At 42.6% G+C, this 16,968-nt stretch overlaps 1 protein-coding gene across 3 annotated transcripts in view; it reads left to right on the top strand.

Moving 5' to 3' along the window:
• Window positions 1-16,968, top strand: part of NUBPL (nucleotide binding protein like) — a 204,509-nt gene that overhangs the window by 44,637 nt on the left and 142,904 nt on the right. For 2 of the 3 annotated variants that reach the window (XM_038756820.1, XM_038756819.1), the window contains exons 5-6: window positions 3,665-3,704; window positions 3,794-3,884. In XM_038756820.1, coding sequence (XP_038612748.1) covers window positions 3,665-3,704; window positions 3,794-3,884 — 131 coding nt within the window. Of the gene's footprint in view, window positions 1-3,664; window positions 3,705-3,793; window positions 3,885-8,507; window positions 8,650-16,968 lie in introns of those variants that run through there. The other variant, XM_038756821.1, reaches the window with a different exon arrangement.

Raw genomic sequence — 16,968 nt, forward strand, 5'->3', positions numbered from 1 at the left:
CTTCCCCACAGCACCTGTATATATGTATATACGTTTGTATGTATTTATTACTCTATTTATTTATTTATTTTATTTGTACATATTAACTCTATTTTATTTTGTTAATATGTTTTGTTTTGTTCTCTGTCTCCCCCTTCTAGACTGTGAGCCCACTGTTGGGTAGGGAGCGTCTCTATATGGTGCCAACTTGTACTTCCCAAGCGCTTAGTCCAGTGCTCTGCACACAGTAAGCGCTCAATAAATGCGATTGAATGAATGAATGAATGCAAGTATCGAGTCCCCATTTTACAGATTAGGAACCTGAGGTACAGAGAATGTCTCGCCCAAGGTTACGCAGCCGGGAAATGGCGGACCCTGGAGAGGGGCCAGGGCCTCTGATCCCCAGGCCCATGCTCTTTCCACTAGACCATTCTACTGATCAACCTCTCTGACATATGCTTAGTTGCTGGGCACCTCCCCAAGAGCCAGGGAAAAGGCATACTCCATGAGTACCAGGCAGCAGCCTGAGGAGGGAAAAAAAATCAATCAATCAGTCGATCAGCATAAACACATCCCTACTGCAGCAGACTCTGTCACCAGACTTAAGCTCCGGCAACTCCGTAGCAAATTCCCTGCCTGAAAAAGGCTGCCACCATCCTAGGCTTACTTCACGGAAATCTGGTTGGTTGAGTCAGAGTTGAAGGTGCACCGATTGAGCTTTTCCTCACCGCCTGCGTGGTCGGTCCGGGCCCGTTCAGCCGTTCCAAGCCTGCTGAGCTTGGTGATGCAAAGAGGGAACTTGAAATTGTAGACAAATGTGCTTTCGATGAACTGAGAAGCTCTCCCAACTCAACTGGCCGCGATCATCATCGGCAGTCTTCGAGGGCCATTCAGGAACTGCTGTATGCCAGCGACTGTGCTCTGAAGGCGTGTATTCAAGGAGAAATGTAGATGATTATGAACTGCTTTAGAGAGTCAGCTCAGTGCTGTGTTCTAACAATAAGCCCATAGAAGGCCGTCATTACGTAACAGCCTGCACCAGGGAAATCCTACCAACAAGCAGTAGCTTCTGTTCGTGACAAAGAGCTGATTGCTGCCACTGAGTTCTGCTTCATAGACAGAGCACTGTCCAATAACAGGCGCCCAGATAAAGAAGCAAAAAGCCAATTCAGGAAGATCAGCCTTCCTTGTGGAGACAGTCAGTGGGTGGTGCAAACGTGGTATCCAGATTCCCGAGTAAACCAAGGGACCATAGAGCAGCTGTTTAACGTTTTCCAGGTGCCCGTTTGGGCCGAGACCTCCTCTCCAACACAGAAGACTCGACGGCTTGTTGAGCGGTCTCATCAGTGCCTCCCGGGAGCCAAACGCAACGTCAGATGTCCGGGCAGGGTAACCAACAGCCGAGTCCAGGAACACGGTCCGTTCACCGGCACAACCGAGCATCGCTAGGTAGGGGCAGGTGAGGAGAACGGTTGAAAGGTGGATGAACAGGGAGGACCAAACAAATGCTCTAAAGGGGTACTCAAATGGGAGACCCCGGGAGCAGCATTAGACCCGCCAGATGTGCCACAATCCGGAGAGGCGTTCTTGGTCTTCAACAGGCGCTTCAGCAAAACTGGGCACCAAGAGGCAGATTTGAAAACCGTGACAAGTGTCGAAAGTGGCAAACACCTCGGCGTGTTAAGAAGTCATGTTTACACGCACCCAAAGTGGAATGGATCGTTGGGTGTGCACAAGGGGTTAAGGGCACACATCACCAGTGTCGTCTCTGAATCTGAACAAGAGAGAGAGCATGTTTTTGGATTTTTGTTATTAAGAGTTTTTAACCTGATTTGGTGAAGTTGGCAGGAACCCAGAAGAGGTTACAAGGATGCATGAATCTCTTCTCCTCTAGCGCAGTGACAGGAAGAGACTTGGCTATTGCTTATTTGATTCATAGGAGAGTGGTGCAAAGTGAAATATGTGGAAAAAAAATAATAAAGGGGCTCCGGCTGTAGGCCTGAATCCTTTTTGAAATACTTGAGGCCAACTTTGCTGAAGGTACTTAGCTGGGGTGATTTCCAAATAGGTTTTTATATTCTTCTACTTATTTCCCTTATGGCTGGATCTTCAAATTGACATGGCTACAATTGCCATTCGTTCTTGTTTGATAATTAATTTGTAACCTAAAAGCCGTTCCTCAATCTGTTCAGGGTTGCCCGGTGACATATAGCCCGTTCATTAAACTCACATCTGATAGGAGTGCCAGTGATGAGTACTTGCTGGAAGATGTCATTCACTCTTGGAAAAGCTCTGTTGCAGATGCTAAGGTTGTTTTCAAGGGAAAACATCTGGTATCCCCGTCTGAGACTGAAGGAAGCCTTGAGGAGGTGGGGAGATAATGGTCTGTGTCCTGATAACTCCTGCTAATGATGTCCTCTCCAAAGGTTCAGGACACCATTTAATATATACTAACTGGGGAGTTTTTAGGAAAATGGGTATGGGGGAATGGTAACACCCATTTTCTTTAAATAAAATCCTACAGTAAAGCACCCTGATTGGTCCAGGTAATTAGGAGCTATTGTTTCAAGGCCCTTCCATTAATTAAAACACATCTCTACAACCTTAACTAGCTATTGCATATTGGTCAGGACCTTAATCTGCACTTAAAAAGGCTTTGTGATCAGGACAGTGTGACTGATACATGTAGAAGTATCAAGTGTTGGATTTTTCATTCACTGTGATCTTTTTAATTGAGCACCTATGATGTGCAAAGCCTTGTATTAAGTGCTGGGGAAGAATGTAGTACAGGGTAAATAAGAGCTGGTCCCTGGCTCTTATAGTCTAAAAATCTACTCAGAGCAACCATGTCTAAGAAAATTCTGAAGCGTTGCGTCTTTTGGGATCTAGACTGAAGATATCAATGCTCAATGCTGGAAGAAACAGGGTGGATTGAGTTGAAAGTGAATGACCAAATGGTCTTCTAGACTGTGAGCCCACTGTTGGGTAGGGACCGTCTCTATATGTTGCCAACTTGTACTTCCCAAGCACATAGTACAGTGCTCTGCACACAGTAAGCGCTCAATAAATACGATTGATTGATTGATTGATTGAAAGAAAAACTCTCTTAGAGCACGGTGTGAGTTTCAGAGAAGCAGCCTGGCTTAGTTGAAGGAGCACAGTCTTGGAAGTCAGAGGTCGTGGGTTCTTATCCTGACTCTGCCACTCGTCAGCTGTGTGACTTTGGGCAAGTCACGTAACTTATCTGTGCCTCAGTTACCTCATCTGTAAAATGGGGATTAAGACTGTGAACCCTGTGTAGGATGGCCTGTCTCCCCCTTTTAGACTGTGAGCCCAATGTTGGGTAGGGACTGTCTCTGTATGTTGCCAGTTTGTACTTCCCAAGCGCTTAGTACAGTGCTCTGCACATAGTAAGCGCTCAATAAATGCGATTGATGATGATGATGATGACATCATATCTACCCCGTTGCTTAAAACAGTGCTTGGCACATAGTAAGAACTTAACAAATACCATCATTATTATTCAGAGGAAGGAGGATTATCCCTACTTTCCTGATGGAGAAATCAAGTAACTTTCATTTCTGAACCCGTTGAGCACCAACGAGAAGCAAAGCGGATGCGCTTTTGTGTAAGTAAAAAAGAAAAAAATGAACTTTCTAAACTGTGATTTGTTTTCCTGTTTCAGGCAATTTAATGAGACCTCTTTTGAACTATGGCATTGCATGGTGAGCATATTTGATTTTGGTCTGTATTTTCCATAATTTATAGTGGCTAACTCTTGTGGGTGAGTTACCGTTTTGCTTTTCTTTTGCAGTATGTCGATGGGCTTCTTGGTTGAAGAGACTGCACCAGTCATTTGGAGGGGGCTCATGGTGATGTCAGCAGTAGAGAAATTGATGAGGCAGGTAAGGAATTGACTTACAACCATGATTTTGTTAGTGATTTAGTGATTTGGCTAGCTTAGGTTGTCTTGGAGACTCTGACCATTGAAATTGTGGCCCAAGCCTAAGATGCCCTGAAGGGAATTGAATGAATGAGGTGAATACTTTTGAATTATATGGCGCCATCAATACCAGAGACCAAATTTCACTGCCCCATAATTTAATTTTTTACTTAGGCTATGTGTGCTAAAAGTCTTAATGCTTTATTTTACTTGATGCTGTGGTAATATTAAGTCTCCAAGCAGCAGAGAAAATACATTTTATGCAGTAACTAGCTTTCCTCTAAGTTACTGCTAATCATGTTTTCGCCAATTGTGAGTTATAAAGGTAAATGCAGAAAATTCTAGGATGAACAACTTAAAGTAGCACATACAATCTGTTGCTTTCCGTTGTATCAGGATAATATCCTGGCATTCTGAATCAAACATTCGTTAGGAATCCTTGTAAATACATTTGTGTGTGTGTGTGTGTTTGTATATGTGTCTGTATGTACACTGGCGTATGTCCTCTTGTGGTTCATGAATGCCCCATCTTACTGACAGTTGAGACCATTTGAAAATAAATCCCCTTGACTTTTCCTTTGACTGTTGTATTTAATAGTAGAGGACTTAAATACCTGTCACTGTGATCCTAATTTTACCTGCTACAGAGCTAATATTCTTGACATTTTTTTTTTTTTGGTTACTAAACAAGACTCTTGAGTAGTTACGTCTGTTAAGTTCTCCCCACCAGGTAAATATTAAATTTAGCCACCATTCGGTGCTAGTTGGGGGCAGTGTTTGAATTTGAAAAGGAGAAATCTGGGGAGAAATTGGAAAATGCTGCAGAAATGAAAACTTTAAAGACGGGATTGATGTCAGCACCTGCTGCCGTCACAAAGCACGCCCGAGGAGACCCGGCGTTGTTGGCAGCCATTCCAGTGCTATTACTTCAATCTCCGATATCCCCAAATGGGAAGCAGATGCCGGCTTCCTTCTCGAGGGTGCTGATAATGGCATATAATGAGTTGTTGTTACCTAGCAACTAAAGAAGCAGTTTCGCTCCAGCAAATCCTGCAATGGGAGGGAGACATTCTCCCTTGATACTTGGGGTTTTAGTGATTTCCCTGACAAATGGAATTTCACTTTTGAGTGAAAGGTTTTCAACCAGCGCTTAGAACAGTGCTTTGCACATAGTAAGCTTAACAAATGGCATCATTATTATTATTAAGCGCTTAGGACAGTGCTCTGCACACAGTAAGCACTCAATAAATATGATTGACTGATGATGATGGTAAGCGCTTCATACATGCCATTAAAAAAAAACAACTTTTTTTCCTAAATAATTCTGCTCCTTGAGTGTGGACCAGGTTCTTCTTAATCCATATAAAATGAGGTTTGCAGTTCCTCTTCCCAAGAAAAGTATCTGTCATTGGAAGGGCCAAAAAGGTTGAATACATAGTTCGTGAATTATCAGTAATTACCCAGTGAAGGCCAATTTGATGTATGCTATCTCAAGGTTAACTTGGTCTAATTAACAAGATTGTAGCCTTCCCTTCAGATTGGTTAATACAGTTTAGAGAGCAGCAATTTGATGTATGCTATCTCAAGGTTAACTTGGCCTAATTAACAAGATTGTGGCCTTCCCTTCAGATTGGTTAATACAATTTAGAGAGTGCCATCTGAGTCTCACCAGTTACCTCATCGATAAAATGCAGTTTCAAATACCTATTTTTAGGTTGTGAGCCCCACCTGTGTATTCTTTCCCAGTACTTAATACAGTGGTGCTCTGCACACAGTAAACAATAAATACTGTCACTATTAATATTATTGTTTTCCCTTCTTCTTAGACTGTCAGCCCCATGTGGGACAGGGATTGTGTCTGATCTGCTTATACTATATCTACCCCAGCTCTTAGTATACAGTGCTTTGTACACAGTAAGTGCTTTTCATATACCATTATTATTATTCTTATTCAGGTTTCACAGCACCTCTGGAATCCACCCCTTCCTTGCTAATCAAACTGCTACCACTGTAGTCCAAGCTCTTATCATTTCCTTCATCTACTGCTGTATCAGTCTCCAGCTGAACCCCTTGCTTCCAGTCTCTCCCTACTCCATTCCAAACGTCATTTTGCTGCTCAGGACATTTTTCTAAAAACCAGTCCTGCGCATGTCTCCTCACTCCTAAACCTCCAATGGTCACCCATCCATCTTTATATATGTATATATGTTTGTACATATTTATTACTCTATTTATTTATTTATTTATTTATCTTACTTGTACATATCTATTGTATTTATTTTATTTTGTTAGTATGTTTGGTTTTGTTCTCTGTCTCCCCCTTCTAGACTCTGAGCCCGCTGTTGGGTAGGGACTGTCTCTATGTGTTGCCGACTTGTACTTCCCAAGTGCTTAGTACAGTGCTCTGCACACAGTAAGCGCTCAATAAATGCAATTGATTGATTGATTGGTTGATTGATCTTTGCATGAAACAAAAATTCCTTACCGTTGGGTTGAAAGGTACTCAGTCAGCTCCCCCTCTCTTACCACAACCCAGCCCTCACACTATACTCCCCTAAGTTCAACCTATTCAATGTACTCTGATCTCATCTCTCTGGGGGTGAAGACTGTGAGCCCCCTGTGGAACAACCTGATCACCTTGTAACCTCCCCAGCGCTTAGAACAGTGCTTTGCACATAGTAAGCACTTAATAAATGCCATTATTCATTCATTCATTCATTCACCACTGACCCCTTGCTCACTTCCTTCCTCTGGCTTAGCACTCCCTCCCCCTTCATTCATTCAATCGTATTTATTGAGCACTTACTCTGGGCAGAGCACTGTACTAAGGGCTTGGGAAGTACAAGTTGGCAACATATAGAGACGGTCCGTACCCAACAACGGGCTCACAGTCTAGAAGGGGGAGACAGACAACAAAACAAAACATGTGGACGGGTGTCAAGTCATCAGAATAAATAGAAATAAAGCTAGATGCACATCATTAACAAAATAAATAGAATAGTAAATATATACAAGTAAACAGAGTAATAAATCTGTATAAACATATATATAGGTGCTGTGGGGAGGGGAAGGAGGAGAGGAAAAAAGGGGCTCAGTCTGGGAAGGCCTCTTCATGCCCAGCAGACCACCACTTCGCCATTTTCAAAGCCCTACTAAAACTGTAACTCCTCCAGGAAGCTTTCCTGGACTAACCCCTAATTTCCTCAACATATTTGCCCTCCTCCCTTCTGTGTCACCTAAGCACTTGGGATTGCGCCGCTTAAACACTTATGTACGTATCCTTCTTCTCTGCTTCTCCTATATGTAATTTATTTTAATGTCTGTCTCCCTGACAGGATTATGTCGTGTCTGCCAACTGTAATGTACTGTATTTTCCCAAGTGCTTGGCGTGGTGGTCTGTAAACAGTAAGTGCTCAGTAAATATCATTGAGTGGTTGAAAATGAGTGGGCGTAGGAGATTATGTGCTGTACCAGACACCGTATTTTCAGTGAGCAACTCTATCGATCAAGGGTTTTTATTGAATGTAGAGAGTACAGTACAGAAGGGCAGTAAGAGGGGTGAGTATCAAAGTGCTTAAAGTGTACAAACCCAATTGCCGAGGCTACAGGCAGGGCAGGGCTTAATCAGGAAGGCCTCTTGGAGGAGATGTGATTTTAGGAGGGCTTTGAAGATGGGGAGAGAGAGGGTAGTCTTGTCATATATGAAAGGGGAGGGACTCCCAAGCCAGAGGAATGGCGTGGGCAAGGGGATGGTGGTGAGATAGATGAGATCGAGGTACCGTGAGAAGGTTGCTTTTAGAGGAGCGAAGTATGAGGGTTGCATTGGAGCAAGAGATCACCGAGGTTAGGTAGGAAAAAGAGAGCTGATTTAGTGCTTTAAAGCCAAGCAACAATGGTGACAACCCATTCTGGATGTGTATATGAATGAAATAGCTGTGCTTTTTGTTTGGTTTTTTTTTAAGAAAACCTAGTGAAATAAATTGTAAATCAGACGTGATCTCGAGTCCTGAGGGATTCATTTAACTTGCAAAAAGCTGGGTAGAGGCTCAGCAGGGTCAGTTTTCCTTCCGGCAGATAATGACATCACTAAAGCCAAGCCAGGAACTATAGCTCGATTTGAAGAATAAGGCTAGGAGAGCTCAGTAGCATCATGGGACTGAGTATATTTTCTAGCAGCTAAGGAGCCTTTCTGTTCATCTTGTAACATTTCAGCATTTCAGGATACCCATATGGGCTGAGGAGGCAATTTGGAATTACAGCCAGCTTTACCGTTTTTAAAAACCAAACCAAAAAACCCAGAAAGAAATATTTCGCTCTGGCTTCCCCTCCGCCTGAGATGTAAACGATGCAGAGCCGAGACGTCGGCGTGTGCCCAAAAACGGCTGTCACTGTCTCTAGAATGGGATTTCTGCCTCAGCCATGGCCCCCGACAAGTTCTGACAACTCTTCTCTTGTTGATGCTCACTCCCTTTGCCGTTTCCATGGAGATGGACATCAGAAAACCGGAAACAGTACAGAGCCCTGCGGGCTAATGGCTATTCCAGAAATTCTGCATTCCCGTTCTTTCTTTAGGGAGGATTTCACAAGAACTTCCCCAGTGGCTAGCATTTGGTGGCCCCGTGAAGCCCTGTTGGTCTGAGATGGAAATATGGAGGACGATTTGTAAGCAGGACCCACTGCCGAAGCATTCAGCAGGCTCCCAAAGCGTTTGCTGTGTTCGCTTTGAGGTAGAAATTTAAAGTATCAAACCACTACAAGGCCAAGCCAGAGTCCAGCAGATTGGGTTGCTCTCCATCTACTTATTCTTTGACCTGGGTTGAGTTTGCTAATTTTATTGGATCAGTGGTTCCATTTTACATATCCAAGAGAAGAAATGGCCTCGACCATAAAGATCCCAGTGAACACTGGACAGCAAAAAAATGAAACTCCCAATCACACCCAGGAACCCATACCTTCTCCCTCCTTCTACCCCACCAGGTTGCTAGACTCTCGAGATAAGTAAAGGAGAGAAAAGTAAATTCTCCAGTACCTGGTATCCTGTCACTAAAATGACTGGAGCTTGCCAAATGACTGGAGATGTTAAGATGATCAGTCGATCAACCCTATTTACTGAGCACTTACTGTTCACAGTGCGCTGTACTAAGCACTTGGGAGAGTACACTATAACAGTTGCTAGATGTGTTCCCTGCCCACAACGAGCTTACAGTCTAGAGGGATGTAAGTACGGTCTGGACGATGTTAGTAGATTCGGCCTCCAGAGAGAAGGACATTTGAAGTTACTTTTCACGCGGTTAAGACCCCTGGAGTTAGTGCTTGTCTTTTACAATGCTGGCCTTTTTCAGGGTCACGTGCTGGTCATCATCATCATCATCAATCGTATTTATTGAGCGCTTACTATGTGCAGAGCACCGTACTAAGCGCTTGGGAAGTACAAATTGGCAACATATAGAGACAGTCCCTACCCAACAGTGGGCTCACAGTCTAAAAGGGGGAGACAGAGAACAAAACCAAACATACTAACAAAATAAAATAAATAGAATAGATATGTACAAGTAAAATAAATAAATAAATAAATAGAGTAATAAATATGTACAAACGTATATACATATATACATATGTATATGTATGTCATTCCGTATGCTGCCACTCCGGCCATATATTAATCAGGGTGAGGTGTCAGTGTGAATCGAATATCAGAAGTCAGGGATGCATATTTGGTAGGTACCTGAGTAAAGCAGTATGGAATTGGGAAAAGAACACTATTTGAACAGCTGTTTTAGGCAACAGGAGCTGTCATATAATCATCATCATAATAATAATTACGGTATTTGTTAAGCACGTGCTATGCTTACTATGTTAAGCATGTATATCAAACTCTGATGAGTAAATAAAATAGGATGGGAGAGAGGTATTTTTTCCCATGTCTTCGTAGAATAAAACACATTAGCCCAACTCCCGTGTGTCCCATAACTCCCCTGGTGCAAAATGATCCACAAAGAACACTGAATAGATTGAAAGAGTAAAATCCATCCTTTAAAATTCATGGTTACACACAGACTAACGTCACTGAAAGCCACACTGCTTTACAACAGCAGAAATAGCCTCTGTGCTCTTCAGTAATGCTGCAATGTTAAGCGCTCAATAAATACGATTGAATTGAATTGAATGTTTGTACAGATTTATTATTCTATTTTACTTGTACGTATTTATTATTCTATTTAGACTGTGAGCCCTCTGTTGGGTAGGGACTGTCTCTATATGTTGCCAATTTGTACTTCCCAAGCGCTTAGTACAGTGCTCTGCACATAGTAAGCGCTCAGTAAATACGATTGATGATGATAATATTTATTTTGTTAATGATGTGTATCTAGCTTTATTTTTATTTATTCTGGTGACTTGTCACCTGTCCACATGTTTTGTTTTGTTGTCCGTCTCCCCCTTCTAGCCTGTGAGCCCGATGTTGGGGAGGGACCGTCTCTATATGTTGCCGACTTGTACTTCCCAAGCGCTTAGTACAGTGCTCTGCACACAGTAAGCGCCCAATAAATACGATTGAATGAATCAATGAATGAATGAACCTTGGCTGACCTGGGCCTGGTTTCAATGCACTGTGGAACCCATGCAGTCAACTGAAAGTGAGACAAAATGAATCCCTCTGGAGACTTATAGGTGGCTATTTGGGAGCCCTGTAGATCCATCCTTCCGAATCAGTTGCTATAGGCTAAGAAGAAAGAGATCTGGACTCTTAAAATCTCGGTAACAGGGACACCAGCTGTATCTTTAAAATCTGTGTTTCTAGATGCGTGCTGATTCTTCTAGGCAAAATCTCAACATACTGTATTTCTTCCCGGAAGAAATAGGAAGCCTCAGGTCTACCTTTACACATATGTAATGCACATTTGCTTGGTCTTCCATTGGATTTTTCTTCGTGGAAATTTAATGGGGTGGATGTCTGTCTTTCTGCCTCTTCCACTTTTCTGATATTACCGTTAGCAGTGATGTTCTCCTGTGCTGGATATCCTGATATTAATGGGGGAGAGGGAAGGAACATGGGCTGTTGGATATTGGGCACCATCCTGAAGTGGATATATGCTATGCTGAATTGGTGCACACCTGAATGCGAGTGACGGGAAGAGTTGTGGGAGTGGAGGCCGATGAATGGGTGTGTGGGGAGTGAAACTTTTGTAGACGTTTAGTGGTGCTTGTAGGATATTGTTGGAAAGTTTAGACGGAATATACGCTGTGATATTTTTATGGTTGTATTTTTTCCTAAGGGAGACTTTATTCAAATGACCATAGATACTCCAAAATTAAATAGACAGTCTCAATGAGAATAATTCCCTTCGCCACTTCAGTGCTGGAGTATTGCCAACTATTTGAGTGTACACTTTACTTCCTGTTGACTTTTTTAATGACAAACTCTAATAATTCTGTACTGCGTTTCTTCCACTTCACCAGCTTTTTGTTCTTTTTGCCTGGTGTTACTTGAGGTCCCACTGAATACAAACTAAGCATTTTTATATACAGTACTTAAAAATACATTGTGCTCTCCTCCAATCTAATGCCTGCTGGTTTCAGTAGACATCCTTATGCAGAAGAGTCTCTTGGAATTGCCATTATAACCCTTCATTTATGTTTCAGGTGCTAGTGGCTTGTTCGCTTCCAGATTACTTTGGGTTGAAACCCAGTTTAAAAATTGTGAGGTAAAATGCGAGTTTTCTTTTGTCCCAAGAACCCCCAAAGTGTAGCCAGCGTTTAAAGATACTTTGTGTTTCAACAGCTGGTATTGATGGTTTCATTGGTTTTAAGAACTCTTACCTTGGCATTTATTTTGACATTGTCTCCAGATTACTTTGGGTTGAAACCCAGTTTAAAAATTGTCAGGTAAAATGCGAGTTTTCTTTTGTTCTAAGAACCCCCAAAGTGAAGTCAGCGTTTAAAGGTACTTTGTGTTTCAACAGCTGGTATTGATGGTTTCATTGGTTTTAAGAACTCTTACCTTGGCATTTATTTTGACATTGTCACACAGACTTGCTCCATATCCTACAGTGTACTGTAAAGTTGCTGAAGTTGCTGATGGATTTATTTGAAAAGATACACCAAGTAGATACATTAAGTAGTTTGTCAGAATCACCTTAGAACATCAAGATGTCTTAACAAATAATTTAAGCCATTAGGTCTACGAGCAGCATGAACAGTGAGACTTGTTAGAGTGAGTGGCAGTTATTTGGAAGCATTATCTCCGTCTCCCCCTTTTAGACTGTGAGCCCACTGTTGGGTAGGGACTGTCTCTATATGTTGCCAACTTGTACTTCCCAAGCGCTTAGTACAGTGCTTTGCACACAGTAAGCACTCAATAAATACGATTGATTGATTGATTGATTCAAAAGTCACACCGCAAGAGCAATAAAGAGTCGTCTCCTGGGAGAACATCGGGCCAAGAAACAAAAGTTCATATTCTACTGGGTCCTGTGGATTCTGGTCTCCTGCTCAAGATGCTTCACCTGTTTGAGAATCACTTCCTTCCAATCCAGGAAATACTAACAGTATCACTTTACATACCAATATCCATTGGCCTTTTTCAGAAAGTCATCTGGAGAAAAATCAATCAATCAATCATATTTATTGAGCGCTTACTGTGTTCAGAGCACTGTACTAAGCGCTTGGGAAGTACAAGTTGGCAACATCTAGAGACAGTCCCTACCCAACAATGGGCTCACAGTCTCCTTGTTGCCTGTCCCATTGGGCCTTTAGATCATTTAATCAGCATTTTGAGGTTATTGAGTGAAAAGGGATTAATGTATAAAACTGTGTGTGTGTACTATTTTTTTTCAAGGTTTGCAGTTGTATGTCCTGCTTATCACTATTATTCGATTACAGATATTGAAATGTAACTACAGCTCAGGAGACAGATTAGGAAGCAGTGGCAGTCTTGGCACATTGTGAGCCCACTGTTGGGGAGGGACCGTCTCTATATGTTGCCAACTTGTATCATCATCAGTCATCAGTTGTATTTATTGAGCGCTTACTATGTGCAGAGCACTGTACTAAGCGCTTGGGAAGTACAAATTGGCAACATATGGAGACAGTCCCTACCCAACAGTGGGCTCACAGTCTAAAAGGGGGAGACAGAGAACAAAACCAAACATACTAACAAAATAAAATAAATAGAATAGATATGTACAAGTAAAATAAATAAATAGAGTAATAAATATGTACAAACATATATACAGGTGCTGTGGGGAAGGGAAGGAGGTAAGATGGGGGGATGGAGAGGGGGACGAGGGGGAGAGGAAGGAAGGGGCTCAGTCTGGGAAGGCCTCCTGGAGGGGGTGAGCTCTCAGCAGGGCCTTGAGACTTGTACTTCCCAAGCGCTTAGTACAGTGCTCTGCACACAGTAAGCGTTCAATAAATACGGTTGAATGAATGAATGAATGAATGAATGAATAACGCCATTGGTAGAGTTTGGAACAGTTTCTACTTGCGCTCAGTGTGAAGTGGAATGCGGTCTTTTCATCTACACCCAGATTCATGGATAAGGTCTCACAGTTGGTGGCATAGTCTTTGAGCAGGAAGGACTGCTTTATCAAAGAGTTAGTTTCATCAATGGTCTGAACCTACTGTTCTGTCAAGCATATGAATTGCCCAAGGTTTCAAAGGTAAAGTCTGGGAAGCCTAAAAATTGCTTGAGGAGCAGAATTGCTTCTAGCATTCCCCTGCCCTGCGTGCAAAAACCTTTTTGACCCCAACATTTAGAGCATCACATATTCAGCTATAAATGAAGTGGCATTGCGTTTCACCAATGTTTAATGGGGTGCCCTTGTCTAACGTTTACATTTTTATGTCACCAGGAAAAAATTATTTAAGTTCTTTTTTAACGGGCTGTTGAATGAGCATGGAAAGCAACTTACCATTCAGAAGTTTATTAGCATTTTGAGAAACTGGAAACAAGTGATTGAGTCATACTTGTATCTTCCAGGAGGGTCTGGCCAAATATTTCCCAAGTTTTTTGGTTTTTTTTTTTTTATTGAAAGGACTGTAGCAAACTACCGCAGGGCTTAATACAGTTGGTGATTCAGTGACTCAGTTGCAACTCTTTTATTCCATTATTTTATTATTTAATGAATGCCCTCAAGGTTCATGACATTGGAGTAGGTGTCATATATTGCTTTGCTACTGTTTAACCTTGCCGGTGTTGAAAGTTGGAAATTTGTCCTTATCTGTTCAGTGAAAACAGGGATGATGCCCCAAAGTGACAACTATCTTGGTCTTTCTGGTAACCTAGTCTATGAAGCCATGCTTGGAGGGGCAGGGTGGTCTAGTGGAAAGCATTTGGGTGTAGGAGTCAGAGGACCTGAGCTTGAATTCTGACTCTGCCACTTGCCTGCTATGTGACCTTGATCAAGTCACTTATCCGTGCCTCAGTTTCCTCATCTGTAAAATGGAGATTCATTATTTGTTCTCCCTCTTATTTAGACTGTCAGACTCATATAGGACAAACTGTGTCCAATCTGCTTATATTGTATCTATCCCAGAGTTTAGAACAGTGCTTGGCACATATTAAATGCTTTACAGATGCCACAGTTATTATTCATTATTATTAATAATGAATAACCTGTATATATGTATATATGTTTGTACATATTTGTTACTCTATTTATTCATTTATTTTACTTGTACATATCTATTCTATTTATTTTATTTTTTTAGTATGTTTGGTTTTGTTCTCTGTCTCCCCCTTTTAGACTGTGAGCCCACTGTTGGGTAGGGACTGTCTCTGTATGTTGCCAACTTGTACTTCCCAAGCGCTTAGTACAGTGCTCTGCACACAGTAAGCGCTCAATAAATACGATTGATGATGATTAAGATCTCGGTTCTAATCCCAGCTCCATTACTTGCCTTACTCTCACTATGACTCTGTTTCCTCATCTGCAAAATGGGGATAAAAAATACCTGCCTTTCTCTACCTTGTTGTGAGAACAGAATGACTTAAGAAATGGGAAAGCACTTTGGGAATAAAAGTCCTAAATAAAATCAGGATATTATTGAATTATCTCCTACTTTCAGTTCTGCCATAAGCATTTTTTCAGTATGCATTTTGAGTAGAATGCTGTTGAGGAATCTGGGAATGTTTGTGTCACAGTGTGAACCTGTGGTGTGGGAAAAAATGGTTGTGCACACACAGTGACAACGTAATGTTTACTTCAAAACAAGCTTTTCTTATCACAGAGTTTTCCAGGAGTATAATCTTTGTGTTCCAGAAGAACTGGATGTATTGGAGTGTGCTTCCAGTCTTCTGGAAACCTTCCAATTCTTTGTGCATCATCAAAGTAGTTTGTCAAGCAAAGCCTCCTGTGTAATAATAATAATAATAATGATGATGATGATGATGGCATTTATTAAGTGCTTACTACATGCCAAGCACTTGAAGAAGAAGAATAATGACGGCATTTATTAAGTGTTTACTATGTGCAAAGCACTGTTCTAAGCGCTGGGGAGGTTCCAAAGTGATTAGGTTGTCCCACGGAGGGCTCCCAGTCTTCATCCCCATTTGACAGATGAGGTAATTGAGGCCCAGAGAAGTTAAGTGACTTGCCCAAAGTCACCCAGCTGACAGTTGGCGGAAGCGGGATTTGAACCCATGCCCTCTGACTCCAAAGCCCATGCTCTTTCCAATGAGCCACGCTGCTTCTCTGTATATGGCTCAGTGGAAAGAGCCCGGGCTTTGGAGTCAGATTTCATGAGTTCGAATCCCGGCTCTACCAGTTGTCAGCTGCGTGACTTTGGGCAAGTCACTTCACTTCTCTGTGCCTCAGTTCCCTCATCTGTAAAATGGAGAATAGGATTGTGAGCCCCCCGTGGGACAAGCTGATCAACTTGTGACCTCCCCAGCGCTTAGAACAGTGCTCTGCACATAGTAAGCGCTTAATAAATGCCATTATTATTATTATTATATGGATTAATGCCGTGGAAATCCCCATAAGTGGAGCCATGCAAAGTTATTGTGAACTACTCTGTAGAACCAGTAAAGCGCTGTCAATCATAAACTAGATTTTCATCAGCAATGAAATGCTGTCACTGAATTTTGCTACCTAGGCTGCCCTCCTCCCACCGATACAACGCAGATCTATCTAGAAGTCAGAATCGAGCATAATTGGCTTTCCAGGGAGGATAATGCCAGTATTCCGTAAGTATTGCTTCTCTGTGTGTTAAGGGATGAGCCATTGTCATACAGAGTCAGTCAGATCTCGTTCTTGCTAAGTGCATTTGCAGTCAGCGTGGCTCAGTGGAAAGAGCCCGGGCTTGGGAGTCAGAGGTCGTGGGTTCTAATCCTGGCTCTTTAATAGCTTAGCTGTGTGACTTCGGGCAAGCCGCTTAACTTCCCTGTGCCTCAGCTACCTCATCTGTAAAAAAGGAGGATTAAGACTGTGAGCCACGCGTGGGACAGCCTGATTACCTTGTGTCTCGCCCAGCGCTCAGAACAGTGCTTGGCATATAGTAAGCGCTTAGCAAATGCCCTCATTATTATTATTCCCAACAGGTAGCCAAGATGCCAAGGGAAAAAAATTCAACCTTAAACCCTATTGATTCATGATTAAGGACAGGCAATACCACCCTATTGATTCATAATTAATGGACAGGCGATACCAAACACCATCCATATCTGCTCCCTGAGGAGCTTCTGGGGGAGCCCACCACCGTTCTCGGTTCCCCAAGCTGTCTCCTGGGTGCGTGATGCCACCTGGCATGGCAGGGGCATCAGTAGAAGTGGTGAGTGAGGTTGGGAGGTAGGGTGGCTGTTTTTGCGAGAGACCCTGGGGCATCAGGAGTTCATGGTGCAAGTCCCTGGGGGTCATACCATAGCACTATCGTCCCGGATACGAACTGGAACGGGAGCCCCTCGAACGATAGGAATCCTGGAGCGGGACACTGCCACCGCCGCCACCCTCCTCACCCTTGTCATCTCCAGAGTTCATCAGAAGTGGCGATAAAATAGGTCAGTTTCCCAAGACTGGGCTTCCAGTTTACTTCTAAATGGACTTGGA

The sequence above is a fragment of the Tachyglossus aculeatus genome, chromosome 14 (genome assembly GCF_015852505.1).
Source record: "Tachyglossus aculeatus isolate mTacAcu1 chromosome 14, mTacAcu1.pri, whole genome shotgun sequence".
In the NCBI taxonomy this organism is placed as follows: domain Eukaryota; kingdom Metazoa; phylum Chordata; class Mammalia; order Monotremata; family Tachyglossidae; genus Tachyglossus; species Tachyglossus aculeatus.